The 23038-nt window shown below is 46.3% G+C and overlaps 1 protein-coding gene across 4 annotated transcripts in view; it reads left to right on the forward strand.

The window, feature by feature from the left end:
- LOC144175661 (sialin-like) overlaps positions 1–23038 on the forward strand; it is a 61653-nt gene that overhangs the window by 6101 nt on the left and 32514 nt on the right. The window contains exons 1-3 of one of the 4 annotated variants that reach the window (XM_077704702.1): positions 6005–6135; positions 10152–10350; positions 21554–21759. In XM_077704702.1, coding sequence (XP_077560828.1) covers positions 10173–10350; positions 21554–21759 — 384 coding nt within the window. In that variant the 5' untranslated portion in view covers positions 6005–6135; positions 10152–10172. Of the gene's footprint in view, positions 1–5980; positions 6136–10151; positions 10351–21553; positions 21760–23038 lie in introns of those variants that run through there. The other 3 variants (XM_077704701.1, XM_077704704.1, XM_077704703.1) reach the window with 3 other exon arrangements.

The raw sequence follows: 23038 nt of genomic DNA on the forward strand, positions 1-23038 counted from the left end.
GGCATAAGTAGCGGCCAGTAATTCACTGCTGCCGGAAATGACGCCACCTGTGGAAAAGTAATGAAATAGTGCAGTTCTTTCACAGTCACCTTCATGCCATGCGGTGACAGGTTTAAGGGAAAGAGAGTGACAGTGAACGAGCCAAGAAACATTGGCCATAATTGTTAGCTGGGCTTACAACTGAAACGGTCTTCCTGTGCCACTAGCGTTGCATACCAAGCACAGTGTACACCAGTTGCGAATCTCTGTTTCTGACTTTGGGCCATGAAAGCCCCTCTGCTCCCTTGAATCGATCGATTGTAGGGTTTAACGCGCCGACGCAACGCAGGTGATGAGGCGCGTCGTAGTGGAGGGCTCCGGATTAATTTTGACCACCTGGGGATCGTTAACGTGGGCAGAAATCTCGAACACACGGGCGTTTTTGCCTTTCGCCTCCATCAGAAAAGCGGCTGTCGTGGCTGGGAATCAAACCTGTGTCCTCGTGCTTCTGCTCCTTTGGAGCTGAGGGGCAAAGGTGACAAAAACTGGAGTTTGCTAAGCATTTATTTATTTATTTATTTCATACTGCGGACCATTGAAGGTCCATGCAGGGTGGGTAATTACATAATATTCAAAGCAAGAAATACAATGGAACATGAATACAGTGAAACAAATGTAGCAACGAACGTCACTTGGAATGAGATATAGGGCCTGTAAGAGAATCATAAGTAAAACAAAGCAACAGACATTATTTTGAACAAGGTGCGGGCTCTGCAAGAGAATTCCAGTCAGCTATTGTACGAGGACAGAAAGAGAATTTAAATGTGTCGGTTCTAGCGAAATAGGGCATTAGTGAATGAGGGTGGTGATGGCGCGAAGGTCGTCTCATTAGAGGGGATAGATACGGAGTGGCGTCAATGGCCAATTGTTTGTTGACGAGTTGCGCTAGAAAATCCAGGCGAAATTGTTTCCTCCGAAGTTGGAGGAAAGGGACATGGTTAGCTTGCATAAGGTCAGAGGGGGAATCAAGTGGGGAAAATTTAGAGAAAACGAATCTAATGGCTTTTCTTTGAATCCTTTCGAGTTTAGTAATGTTAGCATCAGTGAACGGATCCCATACAATGCATGCATATTCAAGTTTAGGGCGAATAAGTGAGAAATAAGCAAGTAATTTAACGTTTGGAGGTGTTTTACGGAGTTTGTGCCGCAAGAAACATAGCTTTCGCAGAGCAGACATTTAACTAACAATACAACCTAACAAAAAAAGCTTTTGTTTTAAATAACAAAATATTAAACTAGCTAATCTTTGCTTGTGTTTCCCCAGTTTTTCTTTTTATGGTTCACAGCAGCAGCAGCAACTACTCGAGTACTGCTTCGATTTTCTGCCAAGACGTGATGACAGGCTAGTCAGCTTGCCCAGTCAGTTTGCCCCCAACACAGGCCCACTGCAGACCATAATTCAATACATGGGGCCAATGGGAGTTCCACAACTGGTGGATATTGTGTAGCTCTCAGCACAGCTGGGATGCTCAAATGGTTTTTCTTTTCTACATCTTATTTTTAGGAATCACTGCAACCAATTCATTGCCCCAGAAATTTTTGGTCAATGCCTAGCCCTAATAACTTGCCACGTACGTAGACAGCTTTTAAGTTCAGGCATCGAGCTGCACCCATTGCAGTCTTCCACTTTCTTCCTGGAGCAGTCTCTGTTCAGATCAACTACAGCAGGGTCAAAGTAGAATGGAAGCAGTCCAGGAGTCATATCGTTACTCGTGCCACACGAGTTTTGGAAGGGCACTACTGAAAGCACTCCCACACAGCCGCAATGTTCCAGAGGAGCACCTTTGTTGGGTTTACCCAAAGTGCTAACAGGGACTTTTAGAAGAACACTCTTACTCGCTTTTGCCTTTCTCCCCATTTCCACCTCTGCAGTAGAAAAAAAAAACTGTTTCTCAGTACGTGTCTTCGCAGAAAAGAAGCCGAGCCTTGTCAAACTGCCCTTGGCACTGATCCCTGCAGTTTTGCCTTCTAGATTCTCGCTAGTCGAATCCCAACGTGGTGGAAGTTTCCTGCAATTGCACTTGCTGGCTTCGGTTTGCAGGTGCCCCAAAAAGCATTGCAAAGCTCCCCAGCTAGCAGCAGGCATCGCTTTCATTATCGCATTCTCTGTCATGGTGTGCCCCTTGCCCTGTCTGCCTGGAGAGAGAGAGAGAGGGAGAGAAATGTTTAATGAAAGTGGAAGAGGTCAGCCCACTAACGGTAGGACTTGTACTCCAGATGGGGGTGGATTCAGTGAGGTGAAGTGGGGAAAAGGAGAGAGTAACAGAAAAGAAAAGGGGGCGGGGGTGCAAGAGCAATAAATCGCAATATACTGTATTTTCACGTGTGTAACCCACCCCTGCATATAATCCGCGCCCCCTACTTTCAGCCCGCCGGAAAAGAAAAAAAAAACCCTCGGGTATTGCCTGCACATTTGATACAAGAAAGGCTGCACCAATGCTGCTGCTTAAGCAACACATCACATACTAGGTAGACAGAAAAAGCGTATATTTAGCTAGTAGAACACACTGACTGCAAGGCAAAAGTGGCAATTCACTCAGTGTCACTGCTCTTGCCAGAGCTATCACTTAAACTGCAGTCCTCACTGTTGTACACAAGGTCATCTCCATGGCACAACGCGCATTGCTGTGAAGCTGCACTAAAGGAGAAACCCCGCATATTATCCGCACCCCTACTTTGCCACTGCAATTTGCGCATTTCTGGGGGGGGGGGTTATATGCGCAAAAATACGGTATATAGGGATACAGATGGCGATATACACGATGATACATGAATTTTAAATATTGCTACACAAAACACGATGTGACTGTCCGTAGTGGGGAGATGTACACATAGTTAAAATGTATATGGTCAAAGGGTTCACGGGACGTCTTCCATCCCCGATTCTTCAAGAGAGGTAATTAGAGTTTTAGTCCCCAGCGCTACCTCGCCATGATTTCACCAGAGTCCGACGAAGTGAGAAAGTCGGCCATTAAAGCAGCTTCCAGCTCCCTGTGCCCACAACTTTGAATTTGTGGGATGAACAGTGCGGCAGTCCTCCCCGAACCATTTTCTTTTATTTGTGCTGGCAAAAGTTTGGGCCCAAGCCCAGGACTTCTTCTAGATCCACTAGCGAGTCTTGGCAACCGATTTCTATGACCACGTAGTACGGTTGTCAAGCGCTACTCCTCCTGACATCACCACATCAAAAGTCCAGAAAAGAATTTGCCCTGTTTCACAATTCAGAGCATTACGCCGCGCTGGCCACTTGTTTCTGGCTGTAATTCATCAGTAATAGTTCCTGAAAGGGGCCAAATTTAAGGGGGCACACTGGTCTTAGAAACTGTTTTTGTTTTTGCTTTCCAATCAATTTTAATGCTTGTCCAGTTTTTTTTTTGGCTGAGCTCAAATATCTAATCCATTCTTATGTGAGGTAATTAGTTTCCAAGTTAATTAAAAATCGTCCTGGATTGTTCTGGAGAACAATAGTGGGAAAAACTAGGTATTCAGAAACAAGGCATTAATAGATACCAGAAGCTGTGGATAATGAAATGTGGGAAGCAGTTTTTTTGTTTTGCAATCACAAGCAAGTTTACATCAATTCTAACTTGTAGGATTGAAGTGCACCTGCTAACCAATTAAAAATAATGCTAATTAAACGACTACTGAAATGCAAAATCTGCTTACCTTAGTAGATGGTTTAAACATTCAGCTTGACAGTGCAAAGGAAATGGTCTTCCCAGCTGCACTACATGCTGGGATGTAACTCTCGAGAATTTCGTGTCACTGCGATACCGCCCATGGCGAAGAATTAGGGAATTATCGGAAAATTGTGATTTTTTTTTTTTTTTTTTTTTTGAAATTGGGTTTCAACGGCTTTTTTTATAAGTACCTGGTACTGTCCCAAGTACAAAATTTTCGGAGGGAAAAACTGTGCAAATCGGGAAAAAAGTGATACCTAGAAAAATGCTTTATTTGGGCAAATTTTCGATCCCAAAGACCCATGTAAATTCAGAGGATCACGAGAACTTCTGCTTGAGATCCACTCTCCACTGTTCGGTCTGCCAGCTTCTGTGAAATGGTTTTGCCATGGTAGGGTGCCAATAATAGCTTCAGGCTGAGCAACGTAATGAGATTGTGGAGCAGGGAAGGGGGGAATTACAGAGAAGGAAATTGTATGCTTAAGCTAAGGAGGGGTCGTTTGAAGTTTAATTGAATTTATCAACATAAATCGGTTTTGCACCCGGAAGAATAGTATTGCAACTCTATTCACGGGCATCAAGATGGGGTCCTGTCTGACTTTCTTTTTGGGTGTTCGGGGACGGGAGGGGCGTCCGAACAACACGACGCTACCCCTTACAGCATTTTCCGATTGAAATACATGGTCACACAGCAGATGTGTTAACATAACAGCTGATGACTCTGGTCAGAAGTTCATTGACACAGACTCTACTTATTGGCGCATGCTGCGAGCCATTCCGAAAACTTTCGGCCAGGTGCGAGCAGGTTTTCTTCGACATAATCCCAAGTGGCTCACTACATTTTGGTGTCTTGCAGGTTAGTGATTGTTTTCAGTTATTACATGGCTTAATCTGCACGTTTATGTTAAGGGGGCAGACTGGTCTTAGAGCTATTTTTTTTATTTACGAACTAATTTTAATGAAACTGCACCGAGTTATAGAGTTTTTTGTGCTGATTTCAAATCTGCCATTAGATTTTTTGTAAGTTGATTATGTTTTGAGTTAATTAATGATCAATTGCCTATATTTTGGGTCACAGTTAAAAAATAACCACTCCATACAGAATGGCAATTACCACGTGGCTAGGCAGACAAATGACTAAAGAATACAACATAGGAAACATAGGAGGAACTTTTTTGATTCAGCTATTTTTGGTCGTTTTACAACACAGGGAACTTCACTTCTCCCATGCTCTGCCAGAAATCGCTCGCACGTGGTGCCAATTGAACACAATAATAATTTTCCAAAGCCTCCATTTGAAAAATTTGTTTCCAACATTGTATTCCCCACACATTTCGGTATCAGAAGCAAAAAGATTTAAAGTTGTACCTGCTGTGGATGCCAAGATATCTGGATGAAATGCTAGCTTTTCATTGCAAGAAAAGTGCCGTTTCACCATCGAATTCTGCGCTAACTGAGCTGTAGAGGGCACTTCAATATGATATTATAATATAATAACAACAAAATATGGTGCCTTTTGATGAGGAAATTTACAGACTGATGGAATAATGGCCGTGGAGGCCAAAAATGCCATTTTTGAGAAAACGCTTTTTTTGACCGTTTTTCGGCCCCAAAGACCCAACTGCCCCCTTAAAGGCTGAATCTCATGACACTGGGGCTGCATTCTAAACGAGTGACACAAACTTTAGACTGTACTGTTGTTTTATAATCTCTTCTGCCACATTTTATGCATTGTGCTGGGGCTAGGCTGTGTAATGTCAAGCGCTAGTGACAATCACACCAATGGGGGGGCACAAGATCAGGAGATGTAGAGATTCGTCAACACATCACTCGGGTAATTGCAAAACCAATGTGTGAGCAATGGGCAACAACCGTTTCAGGACAACCCTAAATCCCGACCTTGTAATCCAAAAGTACTGTATTTATTCAATTATAAGGCAAGGGTGCAGTTAGGAGAGTAAAAAAAATCGCCATATATATATATATATATATACTGAGCTTCGAAGGTAAAGCGGGGTATGACTTTCAGACTATGGATTTTGAAAAAAAACCTCGCCTTATATTCGAATAAATACGGTACAATGTCGCACTAAGGGCCTTCCATTTTCTTTTTAGCATTTCCTCTCTCTTCCGACTCTGTACCCTCGGGGAGGTGCTGATAGGAAAACTCTATCTAGGACTGCTTGGTGAGACTTGCTGACGCGCTTCTTATATCGTCTTTATCGTCTGCTTCCGTCTGCTTCCGTAGCAGACGACGCACTTGAGCGGCGACTCTTTTGCGTCAAGAAAAGCTTCTGCCAACCTCTGTCCGTCTGCCTTTTAGCTTCGGTTCTATCTCTTTTTGGTAGCATGAACTGCCCTGAACTGAAATTGAAATGGCTTGCTTTGGGGACGTCGCCTTACAGTGGCCAAAACTGTGAGTGGTAGTAGTTTTGACATCGTTGTTTGCTGTCGTAATCCCTGTTGGAAAAAAAATTTCCTGACACTTGCTGTCAGTTACTAGTGCTCCATGTGGAAGATTAGACTTTTTCGCTTATTTTTTTATTTTTCTTCGATGTTCTCTTTACCAGTGTGCAACTTCTTCCAAATCGCATTTCCCTCCATTGCAGCTTTATAATACGTAGCAGTCTTCTGAGGGTATTGACAGACCGATCTCAGGACACCTTCACACGTCACCGGGTATTTGTGCATGTTAGCATGGGCTCGTTTAGAGAAGATTCGAAAAAGAAATTCATTGTTCAGCACCTGTGGCGAATCCATTGGCAAGGATGAGATGGCATAAGCAAGGTACTTCGGTAGACGTGCTGTTTTTTGCACCAGCATCGCGAAGCACAACATGTGCGCGAGCATCTGGCTTATTGAAACTGTCGCAAATTTTGATGAGATCTACCAAGCCAAGTTTTCAGCACACTCCAGCATCCTTAGCTCACTGTTTTTTGAAATGCAGCCGTGTTTGAAAGATTTCCCCCATCCGACATCTCCAAAAATGTTCCACCATTTGCTGCATCTGCTCATTGGAGGAGGGAGACTGTGGCAGTGAGCAGAGTAGATTCGATTCGGTGCTTTGTTTGCCGCTTGTCTGATAGTAGACGCACCAGATGCAAGAATGTCCAATTGTGTACAGCTCTTCAGCGCTCATGGAAAGAACAGGTGGCTCGGATTAGTGTCAGATGTTTACTGTGTTCATACCCTCGAAGCTCAGTGGGAGATTTCGTGCGCTAAAACCAAGTTGTGAAATCTTTACAAAATCGTCTACTGACGTACGTGGAAAACATACAATGCACTTTTTTGCAGTCGTGTTTTATTTGTGTGCTGGGTGTTTACTGTTCTTGCAAAAAAAAAAAAAAAAACTAAATGCTGCCAGGTTTATGCACTTAGCTGCCAGGGTACAGCTGATGTATAGAGTCATGAGAGTAGGTAAGTGGGTGGAAATACTTGCAAAGCAGCCCTTTGTTTCATCAACAATGCTCTGGTTAACTCTTCCCTTATAATAAAGAAACAGATGCTGTTGAAGTAAGGCACTGTGCTGGATAATTCTTCCCGTACAGCAAAGAACAGATACTGGCCCGAGAGGTCTCGAAAAACTGCTTTTGCGGCTCCGAAAGCAAGTGGATGCCTTTCGACATGCTAGAATGCAGTTGAACAAAGCACTTCTTTAATTTTTATTATTTCTTCGCGAATTTGTTTTGTATGGTAACAATGGAGTTCAAAATTCTAAACTCACAGCTTGTGTTGGCCACACAAGGAATCTGGCGTCCTCAGAAAAAACAAACAAAAACTTCTTTTTAATGAAATCAAAACAAACATCTAGAGGTCGCATTTTGTTACAAGAGTACTCGCGAGTAACAAACACTTAAGCACTCATTATAAGTAATTTCACTTTTAAAACTTGCATAAAAATAGCGTGCAGCACCCAGTTACAGTAAATTAGAGCTCTGTCATTCTTGCGAAACTTGACCTGCACAGCATCTTACATTTGTTGTCATGTCTAGGTTTAAACTTTTCCTCAGCTTAAGGACCTTGGATGTGACCTGTGGGTTTGCATCCTTCAGATGTTACTGAGCTGTAATCGCTGTACTCGAATTCAGTTAGCCATCATTGCTGTTCCGATAATTTGCACAGGCTTCACATGGTGCCAACTAGGAAAATTCAAAGGGTCTCCAAAGGGGTGCTCTCTCTCTCTCTCTCTCTCTCTCTCTCTCTCTCTCTCTCTCTCTCTCTCTCTCTCTCTCTCTCTCTCTCTCTCTCTCTCTCTCTCTCTCTCTCTCTCCCCCCCCCCCAGCACGCACACGCACACACAGCTAAGGCACAACCGTTGACCGTGTCCGCTGACGTTCTAAGGCCCAAGAAGAAAGATTGCCAATCAATCAGTCACTGGTAAATTATTTCCCGTGTATACTTGGTTGTGAAATGGATGCCATCAGAAGAGAACAATGGCAGTTCCAGCCAGCAGCTTTTTGTCCTGTCCTTCGCATTCACACTGAAACTTTGCTATCAGGCACTGCTTGCGCTTATTGGTAGTGTACAAAAAAAAAAAAAAAAGGACGACTTGAGGTAGCACAAGAGTGGAAAGAGCTGCTTCCAAAGCACAGGAAAGCTGCAGAAAAAGAGATCGAAGAGGAAGGGCAGATTGTTCTCAAGGAACTTGAGCTTTCTAGGGAAAGGTCTCGGATAGAAACGCTGGTTACGACCCATAGTGTCAGAAAAAAAAAAAAGAAAGAAAACGAAGGCGACACTTCGATTGCTAAAATTATGCAAGAGCGTAGGGCTTCAAGGAGGGCATTAAGCCAAATCAATAAGCTGCGAGTGTGCTGGGTTGAGTCGTAGGAATGTTTGTATTGGTTCCCACTGCTGAACGAATGCCTCTTGCTTTATTTTATGAGTTCGGAACACGTACCACAAGTCATAGATGAGTAGCATTCATGGAGGTACCATACTTCTGCAGTAATTCTGATGTGGTACAACATTCTATGCAAACCTTTTTTCTCGTATTTAAACAACTTTGCACGACGTCTTTGCATTTCAAAGGCAAGTTTTTTTACATTCAGGTAATCTGCAAGTGTCAAGTATTTCCCGCAATGCCAGAAACTTTGTCCTGCTGGTGCAGCTGATGTTTTATTTTTGGATGCCACGTCCGTCCAACACATTATAGAAATGTTCAGTTTTTTTTAACTTGTGACAGTTTATTCAATAGTTCTGAACCTCACAGGCCTGCAAAATGTCATGGACATCTAATTCTCACCGACGTTTAAATGACTATCAATCAGCTCATGAATGAATTGCACAAAACGCGTGCAGTTGTACCAGTTAGGTAGGCAGATTTCGCAATAGTTTGGACAAGAATAAATTTAGAAGAATCGGTGCGCACATTTTGAGACGGCCATCTATTTTTTTGGGAACTTCTTTAATACGAAAGTTAAAGCTAATAACCTCCTTCATTTATGGTGGCGCATTACATTGTGAGGTCCACTGAGAACACGTAATTTCATAAGCACTGAATTGAAGGTGCCCACAGTGGTGATAGCATGAAATGTGTGCATGGCAATTTGTTTTGAAGCAATCATAATCAAACAATCTGATTATTTGCCAATTTTTTGTAATTGTTTTTTCATTTTAAGCTAGCTAACGAAAATGTGAAACCTTACCGGACGGTAGACCTTTTTTTTTTTTCACTTCTGTTTTTGTTAATGCCACTGTGAAGTTCTCAATTTTGTTCTTATTATGTCAGATCACCACCACACTTTGAATGCACAAATGCACAAAGCTATTCTAGGCAGGGCTTTTACATTGTCACGTCAAGTGAAACTGGCCGGAACTGCATCTTTTTCCTTTAATTCCTACGCAGTTGCTGTTTTTATTTTTCATATTTTACTTATTTTATGGCTTTTCTTTTTTTCAGCTTGGGCATTAGTATGACCTACTCCATTGAATATTTGAATGTTTGAGTAGAATACTGTTCTTTTTTTTAAAGTGTCTTGTGCCCCCTGCCACTGTGGAAGTTCAAAAGGGCATGATGAGCTGGCAAACATTGCCGTGCTCACTTGATAACAACCTCTACCAGATATTATAAAATAAGAGAAAGAGGGAGTTCTTCTAAGCTCATAGATACTGCGTGCAAATTATGTAGCACCACTACAGTCGATTAGGGTAAGCTTTATCTATGCAGTTCCACTAATTAGGTGTCGTAAATGTTCATGATCATCGTCCACTTCGTTGTACTAACCATCATAGAAATGATGATCTGGCACTGTATGGCCACACAGAAAAGCCAAGTGAAACGTGCCTTCTTTCTTCTTATGCGCTCAACTAAACACCTTGTATTCGGTGCTTTGCATTCAACCCTGTTCCCATCAATCACGATTGATTGATGCTCTGTTGGGAACATAAAGAGGAAAGAAGAGCTTCACCGATGCTCCTTTTGTGTTAACGCAGTGGCTTCGGTGCGTGTTGAACATGGGGGCCTCGGAAATGCTCGGCTGTAAAGAATTTTACGACTACGTTGAGCTCAGGGCTCGTTTCCTTCTTCTGTCGTTCGTGATGGAAGCGTCGAGTGCCTTGCCCTTGTTGCCTGGCAAGGAGGCAGAGCAAAAACGTAGCTCCACGCCCAGTGGGGAAGAAAAGGATGGCAAGTGTAAGGATGTGTTGTTGTACGCAAGTACTGTGATGTGTGTGCGTCTGTGTGAAATGTGTGACGTGTGGAGTGGGTGCAGTGCACTTTGAGTTGTTGCTTCGCTTGTAGCTGGCGGGCTGCTGATCTTTGTGAGACGTTTTGTAGATGCGGGTGTGGGAGTGAGCGGCTTCGGTGATGAAGTGCAACAGCTGATTGGGAAACTCTGGTCTGTCGACATGTCCGTGTAGGAGGAGAAAAACAGCTGTTACTGAAACTAACTGTTGTTGTCCGCTGTATGTGAACTGATGGGAGTTTTATTTTCAAAGGGGGGAGATTGCCACGGGTGTAGCTTTACTGGTGAGATTAACTGGTGCATTAGTTTACGAAATCAAGGATTGGATGGAAGCCCGCCTGGTTGGGGAAATGCGTGACAGAGTTTTTTGGTTTTTATGAACATTCACGGTCGGTGTCAGTTTTTAATTGTTGTCAGTGAAGTAGTTTGCTGGTTCACTAGCTTTATAGTCTACTAGTGAGTGAGCTTGGCTTTGTAGTTGGTGGAGCCTGATTACTTCTTTGCTTATTCATCGTAGTTATTATCATCATCAGCCTTTTTATGTCCATCATAGAGTTTCATAGTAATATATACTATAGAGAGAAATCCGGTGACAGTGTCTAGATGAGTCGCGCTTCAGCATTTTCATCGGGTGCTGGTTAAGAACGTTTCACCTGTCCTTGGAGGGGCTCATGAACAGGCGGGAAAGTTTCCTGTGGCCACAAAAAACAACAATTTTGCTGTAAAAGATTTATTATTAGAAAATCGAACTCCAAGAGATTCATTTGAAATGAATTATTTGGAAGCTTCATGCAAGGCAAACAAGGAAAAGAATGCTACCATTTCTTGTTCATTTTTGCTTCAAGCGCAAAAAGTAGCCATGTGAGTAGCCAAGCCAAGTAGATGAAGAACGTTGCTAGCTGCAGTGGCGGTGCTCATGACGGAACATGATTACAGTGGCAGGTTTAACTCTAGTATATATAGGTATGAAACTCTGTCTTCCATAGTCTTTCAACCGCTATCACCTTGCATCACCCAAGTTTGATCTTTTCCCACAAATTTTATGAGCTCGTTCTACCACTGAGTTAAGGGCCTTCCCGTACTTCTCAGCCCATCGTGGAGTGCAGCGCCCACCAGTCGTCCACCTGAATTTGCTCCCTTATCCAAGACACTCGCTTCCTTTCCCTAAGTGTTACTCATATCATTCTTCTCTGTGAGTCTCATCAGGCTGACCTAAGCTTTCTTTCAAAGTCCCCAAGTTTTCGTCCCGTAGGTATACTCACCGGGAGTACGCAGTGTTTGTGTACCCTTCATTTTATAGGCAGAGGGGGCATGCTGTTCATTATTTAGCGCTCACTAAGCGCTCTATTACCGAATTGGACTGCAGCGCAAGGGCTGAGGCAGCCTTTTGCACCAGCAAACCATCATCTTGCTGACGTTGCTGTCCTCGCTGACCGAAATCCAGGATGTCCATTCCCGCTGATGACGGACGCCTCGAGCTCTGCTGTAGGAGCTGTCCTTTAACAGCAGGTAAACGGCACATGGCAGCCGTTGGCCTTCTTCTCGAAGTGCCTAACTCCACCACAAACCCAGTACAGTGTGTTTGGGTGTGAGCTATTGGCAGTGTACCTGGCTGTGCATCAGTTCAGACAACCTTCCAGCGTCATCAGTTCACCATCTTCACTGACTACAACCCCCCGACGTACACCATCATCCGGTCCAACACACCTTGCATGCCAACTTGCCTACCGATCCGAGTACACAGGGGACATCAAGCATGTCAGTGGCGTTGAGAACACATCTGCGGATGTTCTAAGTCGTGTGGACGCCATTGCCTTCACTTCGCCGCTTTTTAATTGCACCCGACCTCCGCCGACAGGCTGCTGATCAAGCAGATGACACTGAGCTGACACTGACACTGACACTGAGCGCCGTTAGCGCCCAAACTTGACGACATGACACTCGACGGGCAGCAGATCGTTTGCAACTTGCCGACCGGAAAGCCACAACCGTTTGTGCCCAAAACCTGCCATCACGAGCTCTTCGATGCCTTGCACAACATGGCCCATCCTGGGATTCATGCCACGTAAGAACTCACAACAGCTCATTTTGTCTGTCTCCGCATGAACGCCGAAGTCTGCGACTGTGTCCACGCCTGTGCTCCATGCCAGCGAGCAAAGGTTCGCCAGTACCCGGTTCCTCCGGCAAAGAGCGCTTTGCCATTGCACACATTGACCTTGTCGGCCTCCTTCCCCCATGCCAAGGCAAACACTACCTACTGAATTGTGCAGACCTATTCACCTGCTGACCTGAAGCCACACCATTACCCGACATCTCATTTCCCACAGTAGTGTCAGCATTCGTGTTGACATGGGTAGCACGCTTCGTATGCCCATCGACCATTGTCACTCACTGTGGACGGGAGTTCAAGTTGACCTTGTTCGCTGAGCTACTTCATTTTCTCGTCATGACTCATCTGCGTATTGCAGCGTACTGTCCCCAAACGAATTGGTTCATTGAGCGCCTTCACCAGCAACTTAAGGCTGCATTCACAGCACACAACTGCCCAGCACAGTAAGTCCAGCGCTTGCCCCCTCACACATCTGGGTATATGCAGCGCCTTCAAGAGTGACCTCACCTGTTCTTCGGCTGAACTCGTTTATGGCACCTAGCTTCACCTACTAGCTGACCTGTTCCAGGTACTATCTTGGACACCTTCTGCTGCAGGCTACATGAAGTCCCTGCGCTTGATCCTCGCCAACCTTCAACTGCAGTCTGCACGTGAATGAAAACCTCGAGCAGCTTATGTGCTTCCAGACCTTGAACAGGCAACTCGTGTTTGTGCGGTACGGACCCGTGCGCCGCCCTTTGCAGCCACACTACATTGGCCCTTTTTCTGTGGTCGAGAGACACTCGTTGGCATGCGTCATCGACATCAACGGCTCTCACGGCACCATAGCCCTAGGGCGCCTGAAGCCGGCAGACATCGCCACCGCCAACAGTGACCCTACGAGTCTTCCCACCGCGGCTGCACACCAGCACGACCGTTGTACATTGGGTTGTTGATGAGAGCGTCACACCAGCTCCTCTCTTTGGGAGGGGGACCCCAATAACAGCAAGCCAGTGTCAGCGGCAGCAGCATTACGTAGTCAAACGAGTGTGCTAACCCGCCGGAGGGCTCCCGTGCCCCTGGCGTCAGAGGGAGACGTCTCCAGCAGATGGAGACTTGACTCGATGGTTGGGTACTCTCCTTAAAGTTTTTCCTCCTCCTCCTCCTCCTTCAACGCGTCCGTGGCATGTGCTCTGTGGTCGAGACTTCTTTGTTTAGGCGCTCGGCACTCATTCATCATCGTTGTTCGGAGGCTCCTTGGGAGTTTGGACTGCCACTCACCAAACAAAGGGCCTTCTCACCTTCAACCAAGCCTTTTCACCAGAGTCGCTCAAGTGGTCAAGGTGCACTTTGACCGCGCGACCTCATCTACACGATTTCCCTGGAGCTCTGATGAGGTCGACAAATTCTGCAGTTGGTTTTCGGCATGCAGGCGTAAAAAACCACCCCCGCTGATAACAGCACCCTTGCCAATCTCCTTGCACCGGTGTGCACGGTCAGCAGCCGCTAACGAGATCCACAAATTTTCACCGGACTCCGCGATGATGACGTGGTAGACTGGCTGGACAATTGTAACAGTGCCAACTCTGTTAACTGGTGAGACGATTTCCCCAAGCTACTCAATGTCGCCTTCTAAGTGACGTTGCAAAGATGTAGTTTTTAACCCGTGAAGAGGACGGTACCTCGCCAACTGGTCCCTCTTAACTACATCGCTGCGGCTAGATCTTCTGGTCACCTACAACGCACTCAGAGGCATAGTAAGGGAATTTCCAAGTTTGTGTTTAATGCTTTCACCCTGTGAAATCTCACTACTGTTCGAGACATTGTATCGGCTTGCCAACGTCTCGATAACATCCAGTCCCAGTGCCTGAAACCTGCCATAAGGGACCCACTGATAGCAACCTGCATGCCTTCATTTGCTTGATCATACATGAAGGCCTGCAAGGACTGCCTCAGGTGAGCCTTTCTGGCACTCGGTACCAAAGCTACGTCCCAGGCCTGCGTGACATGATTAAGGAAGAGATGGCCTCTATTGCTTGTGCTTCTGCACCAAAAGGAGACATTCAGTGCACTACGACGCCTACTCAGGTTCCTCCATCTTGTCCCATACCATACACTTGGACACCAGTGCCATCTTCGGAGACTCCTCAAGCCACTCAAGCACTTGTGGCTCCTCTGTCAACGACGGCTACTCCTTATCTCTTGGAACCCATCACACCCCGCTTGCTTCCACTGTGGCATCTGGTGCCATATCTCTCCATTCTGCCAAACACACAACAAGATGAGTGACAAGCCCCTGCCCTTACCGACACCGAGACACCAGCCCACCCTATGACTACCGCCGGTGGCCCTTTGACCACCGCAAGCAGCCCTTTCTTTACTTCTCCTTCTTTCCACCCGCTGTGTTCCCCTGACACCTCCAATCTCCTGCCCAACTTGCGAACGTACTTCTCCACCACCTTTGAGTCGCTCCTCCCCTCCTCTTTGCCACCCCACGCAAGCTTGATGATCACTGTCTACTGTGAAGATGCTGCTCCGGACGTCGACGCTATCGTAGAGAGTGACCAAAGGTTGCTTCTTGACCATGGTGTCTCCGTCGCAAGAGGCATTGCACGCTTTAAGCAATGGCAATCCCACGTTTTGGTCACTAATTTCACCGAGGAGTACCAGCATTTAAACAAGGGAGCTGCAATTGCCCGCCGCTCACACCTTCGACCATAACCCAGAAAACTAAAACGGGCAGTTTTCCCTCCAAAAACTGCGTCAGGTCAAAATTTAGCTAGTCCTATTTTGCGGCCATCAAATACATTGTTTTTGTTGAAGGCATCTGGGTAAAAGCTCTAGTCGACACTGGTGGTAGCATATCCATAATTCATGTTCCACCTGTGCTCCTAACTATGTAAAGCCAAAACAACATATGCCGGTCAGGCTCCGCGTGGTGCTAACAGCGTGACAATAAAACCCACCACATATTGTACAGCACGCGTTTTCATCGAGGGCATTCGTTGTCGCATCCAATTTGCTGTAGTATTGCTATGTGCGTGCCACCAACTCATTCTAGGATGGGACTTTCTACCCCAGGCTCTGCGGTGATTTCTTGTCGTCAACGTTTCATTCACATCACTGACACCGACTTCGCCGTGATTTCGGAATCCCCACAGCTGCAGTTGGTGGCAACAACTGATTTTGTCCTGGTGCCAGGCAATGAAAGTACAATATCAGCTACGTCTAGCGAAGTCGCCACCACAGATGTGTTTGTCGTGTCAACTGGAAATTTTGCACCTAAAGGAATTGTATTTCCTCCCTGCCTAGTCTGATTTTCAGGTGGATCGGCCCTGCTAGCCATCAGGAACACTACATCCGAGCCGGTTATGTTGTTGCCCCAAGGTACCACTGTCTCTTCTTTCCCCAAGAATGAGGCTGTGGCTATCCACTTATTTTGTCCCCTTACCACAGATTGATGTACAAGTGAATCCTGAACTTCAGCCTCGCAATTGGCCACTGCTCAGCGCAGACCTTACGCCAGATCAAAAAAAAGTGCTACAAAACCTGTTGACAAAACACAAGGAATCTTTTAAATTCCATTCTTCATCCTTGGAACAGACAGCAGCAGCGTCCAACCAAACAGAAATGGATCGTTCTTGCATTGTTCATCACTGCCCGAGCCGTTTCGTTCTCGGAAAGTAAGATCATACAAGAAAATTCGATGAAATGCTCAAGAAAAACATTGTTCGACCGTCATCAAGACCCTAATCTTCGCCCGTTGGCCTTGTGCAGGAAAAGGACGGTTCCGTGTGATTATGTGTCGATCATCGGGAGGTGAACAAAATCACCCGAAAAGACTTGTACCTCATGCTGCGTATCGATGATGCACCAGACACTTTACAAGGTGCAGAATATTTTTCGAGCCTAGATCTCTGACCCAGATATTGCAAATCCCTATGAATGCAGCAGATGAAGAAGAAATGGCATTTGCCAGACCTGACGGCCTTTGTGATTTCATTGTGGTGCCATTTGGCCTATGCAATGCGCCCACAACCTTTAAAAGAACACTCGAAACCGTCCTTCGTGGTCTAAAATAGAGAACCTGTGTATGTTACCTTGACGATATTGTTCTTTTTTCTGTGAATTTTGAAGAGCAACTCAGATTTCTGGACGAAGTATTAACATCTCTTGGCAGTGTGGGGCTTCAGCTGTATGCAAACAAGTGTCCATTTGCAAGCGGTTTAATTAAAGTGTTGGGACACATTGTCAGCAAGCATGAAATCCACCCTGATCCCGATGAAGGGCATGCGGTTTTCAATTTTCTTCGACCAGCCCGTTTAAAAGATTTATGCAGTTTTCTTGGGTTGGCCTCCTACTTTCGTCGTTTTATTCGCAACTTCGCCATGATTGCATTCCCTCTTCACAATTTATTGGCCATCGTTTCCTCGTTCAATTGGTCCGATGGATGCGAAGCAAGCAGCATTCCAAACACTCAAGCAAGCCCTTACTTCAGATCTTGTTCTCTGCCACTTTAAAGACACTGCTCCGACTATTCTGCGCACAGATTGCAGTGTGAAAGGATTAGGTGCTCTGCTCTTGCAACGTAGTGCCTCATCACTGGAAAATGTTGTTTCTTCTGCAAGCCGAGCTTTGACAGCCGCCAAGCGCAGCTATTCAATAACTGAACAGGAGTGTCTTCCAGTTGTTTGTGCAGTCCAGAAGTAAATTTCTCCCGTACTTGTACAGACGTCCCTTTACCATTGTTACTGATCACCACGTTTTGTGCTGGCTATCGTCACTCAAAACTCTCTCGGGACAACTCTATCGCTGGATCCTCAAGTTGCAGGAGTATCATTTTACTGTAATTTGCAAGTCCTGGAGAAAACATATGGATGCTGACACCCTCTCTCATTGTCCTGTGTCGTTGTCGGACAACATCAGTTCCATACTGCACCTGCACCTTGTCCATGGCGTCATTGGAGGCCACCCTACTTCAGTCCCTTTCGAACCTACTTATGCGCCAACATGAAGACCAATACTGCAGGAACTTGATGGACCAACTGGCCGAATCAGTGCAGCCACCTAGCAGTTGCTGCCGCCGTCAGCTGAACAAATTCCAGCCTTTGAATGGAACTTTCTACCGTCATAACTATCATCGTACTGGTAATAAAGGGATTCCGGTCGTCCCGCAATTTCTTTGGACTAACAGTTGTGAAAGTTTTTTTATGACGACGCCATTGCAGGACATTTAAGGTTCCATAAGACATACAGTCGCATCAAGAGCTATGTCTTCTGACCCGACCTTTCCACAGGCGTAGCAAAATATGGTGCTTCCTGCATACCTTGCCAACACCGCAAACGGTGCTTGCCACCGCCTACTGGTGACCTATAACCTTTACCATGCCCTGTGGCCCCATTTGAGGGCATTGGCATTGAACCATATGGACCATTGCCTGATACTCCACCTGTTCGTCAGCGGTTGTTACCACCGTTGACCATTTAACCGGATACGCCGAAACTGCACCTCTCCAAACTGGTTGTGCTTTAGAATTGGCCAAATTCTTTTTACACGCCATTTTCTTGCATCACAGGCCTCCTCATGCCCTTCTCAGAGATCAGGGCAGAACATTACTTTCGGCAGTCTTCGTGGAAGTTCTTCGGGCTGTCGAAACGGTGTATAAAACTAGGGACATCGGGCTACCATCTGCAGACAAATGGCTTGACCGAGCGTTTCCATCACACACTTTCGGACATGATCATGATGTACATCCGCCCTGATCACAGAAACTGGGGCACCATATTTCCATTCGTAATATTAGCGTACAATACCACTGTACAGCGTAGTTCATTGATTTTCTCTGTTATGTCTCATCTATGGCCATTCTCCATTCCATTCTCGACCCATCTTTCTTTTCAGCGTCTCACTGTTCGTTTGACTAGAAACGTTCCTGGACAATTTCTAACCCTGGGTTGCACACTGCCGCGAGTTCGCATACGAGAACACTGAGGCAAGCCAGCAAGTTTGGATTTCTCACTACGATGCCACCCAGCGTGCTATGCCGTTTGTGCCAGGGGACAAAGTTAACTCTTCTTGCACGTGCCGTTCGCACGAGTGGCGTGTACAAGAAATTCCTCTCTCACTTCATTGGCCCGTACTCTGTGCTCGAACATGCATTGCCAGTGAATTGCCGTGTGGCTCCTGTTCGCGCCGTTTCTAACCGCCATCGCTATGGGCCCAAAATCGTTCGTGCTTCTCGCGTGAAGAAATTCACTCAGCACTCTCCCCAGACTTAGCTTGCAGCCAGGATGACTGCTTCTGTGCGCGGGAGTAATGTGTGAGTGCCGGCAAATGACTGTAAGCGCCAGCGTCCCTGCAGCATTGCCCTTCATGTATTCATTACCAGCACTTCGTCTTCATTTTCCCACGGTGCCCTTTCATGACCAAGACATCTTTGTCCAGCCATGCGGCACATTCATCATCGTCATTGTTCGGAGGCTCCTTACGTGTTGGGCTCCCGCACTCCAAATAGAGGGCCTTCTCACCTTCAACCAAGTCTTCTGGCCTGAGTTCCTCAGTATGAAGGATTATCGTGCCCGTACATTCTCTATTTATGTCCTCCAAAAGCAGGTCTCTCAATGCTCCCAGTATTGTAGTGAGGCCTACAGAGTCAGATGCCTTTTTTATAATATATAAACGCCGCGTAAAGAAGTTCATTATACCTTGGTCACTCGATCTCCTCCTTTAGTGCTGGCTGCGGAATGCTCCTGTCCACTGTTTCACTTGCTGAGTACGAGGACGCGGGTTCGTTTCCTGGCCGCGGCGGTCGCTTTTCTGATGGAGGCGAAAAGCAAAAACGCCCGTGTGTACGAGATTTCGGCACACGTTAAAGATCCCCTGGTGGTCAAAATAAATCCGGGGCCCACCACTACGGCGCGCCTAATCACCTCCGCTGCGTCGGCGCGCTAAGCCCTACAATCAATCAATCAATCAATCAATCCATCAAATCATCAGTTCTCTTTCACTCAACCACGTTGCCTGTGGCGCTCGCTATCGGCAACGCTGGGAAATGGAAGGAACCTTTAGTAAAAGGGTCTTCAGAGCTTGCAAGCTCGGCTGTCCTCATATTGCTGAACTTTCTCTCTGAATTTGCTGAAGTTTTTGCAAGCACTTGTTTAGCCTCTGCGCTTTCACTTCAAGGCAGTGTGCATTTCTTTTCGCCTCTGCAATAGCATGTCCAACCAGTTGAAATGCCGTCTGGGATTCTTCAGTTTTCAATCCACTTTCCAAGTGTCCCTGAACATCTGCAGACTTGCCCAAAGCTATCTTTTCTTGTGTATGGTATCCGCTGGCTGAGCATGCAGCGTCGCGTTCTTTAAGACAAAGGCATTTTGCTTTTTTCCCTTCTTCCGCTAATGCTGGTTCCCCTGAAATTCTCGCTTGCGTGTAAGTTGGGCAGGATGGAAAATGAACCGGCATGGCTGTTGGAAGCATTTCATTCCGGCCTTGTGGTCGTCTGCGGTAAAGCAAAGCAAACACACGACGGTCCTGGGTCTTGACTGCCGCTAGCTGCCTTTGCTCACTCCCTTGTTGGGAAACATTCTGGAGCTAGGCATGCCGGAGGTTTTTTTTGGACGGCAGCTAATGGCAGCACAGTTCCAAGTTTCGTGAAACATTCGACTTTCGAAGCAGCACGCGTGCAGTGTAATTCATCAGGGGACTAGTAAACGCCTAACAGCAGAACGCGTCCCCTCCCCCAAAATAAAAAAAAAATCGAGCTTGCAGGCTGCAGAAAAATTGACATTTGGGCGAGTTGGTACTGGTTAAACATGTTTAAACAGCAGCATGAATACACCAACACGAGGGAAAGAAGACGACAGGACGACAGTGTCCTCCTGTCGTCTTCTTGTCCTCCTTTCTGTGTATTTGCACTGCCGTTTAAAGATGTTGGAGGCTGGCTGAACGACAGCAAGGTAAAAGTGTCGCAGAGTAGAAAAAAATACACCTTTGCACGAGGTGGTGCAGGCAGGTGCAAGGTGCTTTCTTCGTCGATGAGCAGCGCCCCCACCTCCCGCCGTGGCCAGTGAGTCAACTTCTCCTTTCATGTGCATTCGTTTGTTCGCAAGACGAATCTGCAGGCCGCACCAAAATGGGGGAGACAGAGTGCCTGTGATTATACTGTGTGAATTTCTCTATTATTTGATCAGTGGAGGGATTGGAATGAGGTGCAACCACACAAAGCGATTTTTGTGAGAAATGTGACGAGCGCGACCAGTAAGACCTTTGTGGGTACAGTGCCCTATAGGCGGCAGTGACAAGGGTCTAGATCGGGCTATCAGAGGTGCCCTCTGTCACTGACTTTTGTAAAGCCGCTTGCTTCTTCCCGACTTGTCGCCCGAGAGTGGTAATTATGTGATGTTTTTTTGTTGTTGTTGTGTTGCTGCAAACAAACAGTTGTTTCGTAGTGTTCCACTGCTTAAAGGGACAGACTAACTTTTGCAGGGTATGTCACTTCGAACACCTTGAACCGAAACAGTTTTCCTCATAGGGCTTTAGAATGTTTAAGAGGAGAATTTTAGGTCTAGTTGCCTTATGTACGCTGTCAAAACAAATGCTGGCAAACATGGCAGAAAGCTGCGCAGCAACATACTTTTAACTGTATGTGAGAGGAAAAAAAGTAGTTAAAAACATGTCTTGCTGAAACAATATTAAAATGCAGTATATTTCGTATTCCTTTAGGTGGTTTTTGAATCACACACTGAAATTGAAGTGGAGCTGCTTGTGTACGTATGGTTTAGACCAGAGTCTGGTTTAGACTCTGCATGATGTCACCGTTCAGACTTCAGATAGTATAAATGGAGAGCATTTCCACCAATTTATTTAGAAAGCCGTCGTGGTGTCCCCTTTATATAGATCGCTGGCTTTCACGTGAGCCAGAGGACATGCACCCCACAAAAAGCGGTTGGCTGTCCTTTTAAGGGGGGCATGGATGACCCTACTGGGTGGCAAGTAGTATGAGTCACTGTTTTGGCTGACCGATACGCATACATACCGTACCACCTGGGTTGTGACAATGCAGGCCGGCTGCTCCCGTCCCGGTACGCCCTGAGCCTGCTGCTGTTCTGGGGCTTCTTCCTGCTGTATGCGCTGCGGGTGAACCTCAGCGTGGCCATTGTGGCCATGGTCAACGGCACGGCCGTGCTGGCCGCGGGCAAGGCGCGGGGCGGCGCCGACTGCCCGGCGCCCGACGGCTCCCTCTTCAACGCCACCACTGACACCACCATGGTACCCACCAGCTATAGTGGCAGACAACAGAGCAGCGTCTGGGGGAGGGGGGGAAGGAGGGCAGGGCAATGCTTGCAGCGTGCCACTAGTGTAGCAGAAGAAGGACACGCGGGAAACCGTGGCTGCTTAAAACGGGGATTAAAGCTTTAACCTAATGATTGCATACCTGCCAACTATCCTGAATTGTCCAGGAGACTCCCGAATTTTTACCACATCTCCTGATTATACGAATGCTATCTCGAATTTCCCGAAAAGTGGCCTGTTGGCGCTTTAGAAGAGTGGTCGCCACCATACTTCTAGTTCCTTATAACCATACCATAGAGTACCGCTAAGTATATGCTAAGCACTGTTGTACCGAGTGCACCATGTATCTAGATGTTGCCGGAATGTTGTTTATACTAGCTTACAAAGGCCGGCCGCGAGAGGCACTCATAACCGGACCAAAAGAAGGCGAGGGAGAAGTTCCCTTCTCAAGTAAAGAAGTTTGGTGCTCTCCGCTGCAAGAACCAGGAGTAGAGTTTTTTTATGATGTAAGAACAAAGCAGCTCAAAGGAAACACCTTGCAACTTTCTGATGTGAGTCTCTCTAGTAATTTTGTAATACTAAACTAATCCCCCTACCCTCCCACCGTGCCCCCCCAATGCGGTCTCCCGAATTCTAATCTTGCTAGGTTGGCAGGTATGCGGTTGATTGGTTATCAGGTTTAATGCGCCAACGCTACACGTGACAAAGTGCGCCATAGTGGAGGGCTCCGGATTAATTTCGACCACCTGGGGATCGCTAACGTGCAACAAAATCTCGAACACGCAGGCGTTTTTGCTTTTCACTTCCATCGGAAAAGCGGCCGGGAATCAAACCCATGTCCTTGGGCTGAGCAGCTCAACACCTTAACCACTGAGCCACTGCAGCGGGTTTTAATCACATGGAAATCTTAATGTGGTGATGGTGGTGGTAAATGATGCACACCTAGGGTTGTACGCTTTCGGGTAAAACCCAATTTTACCTGATTCTTCCTCCCCAAACATGTTTCAAGAGGTTCGGTTTAAATCCGATTTATCCCCGAATGGGCTTTTTCAAAGGAGCAATCTGCACAATTCTGGTCTGATGGTCCACCGTTCTCTACCAGTACTTGCTGGAAACAAGCCCCACAAAAACACCCTCCGAACTCGTTGAGTATTGGAATGACTCTACCACCGGCAGCAACCTGAGGCTATCAAAAGCTACCCTGACATTGTTGTGCCTAGCCAAAGGTGTCGAGAGAACCTTCTACCATTTGAGA

The sequence above is a fragment of the Haemaphysalis longicornis genome, unplaced genomic scaffold, assembly GCF_048455015.1.
Source record: "Haemaphysalis longicornis isolate Haplotype H1 unplaced genomic scaffold, Haemaphysalis longicornis Haplotype H1 scaffold_3, whole genome shotgun sequence".
NCBI classification, from domain to species: domain Eukaryota; kingdom Metazoa; phylum Arthropoda; class Arachnida; order Ixodida; family Ixodidae; genus Haemaphysalis; species Haemaphysalis longicornis.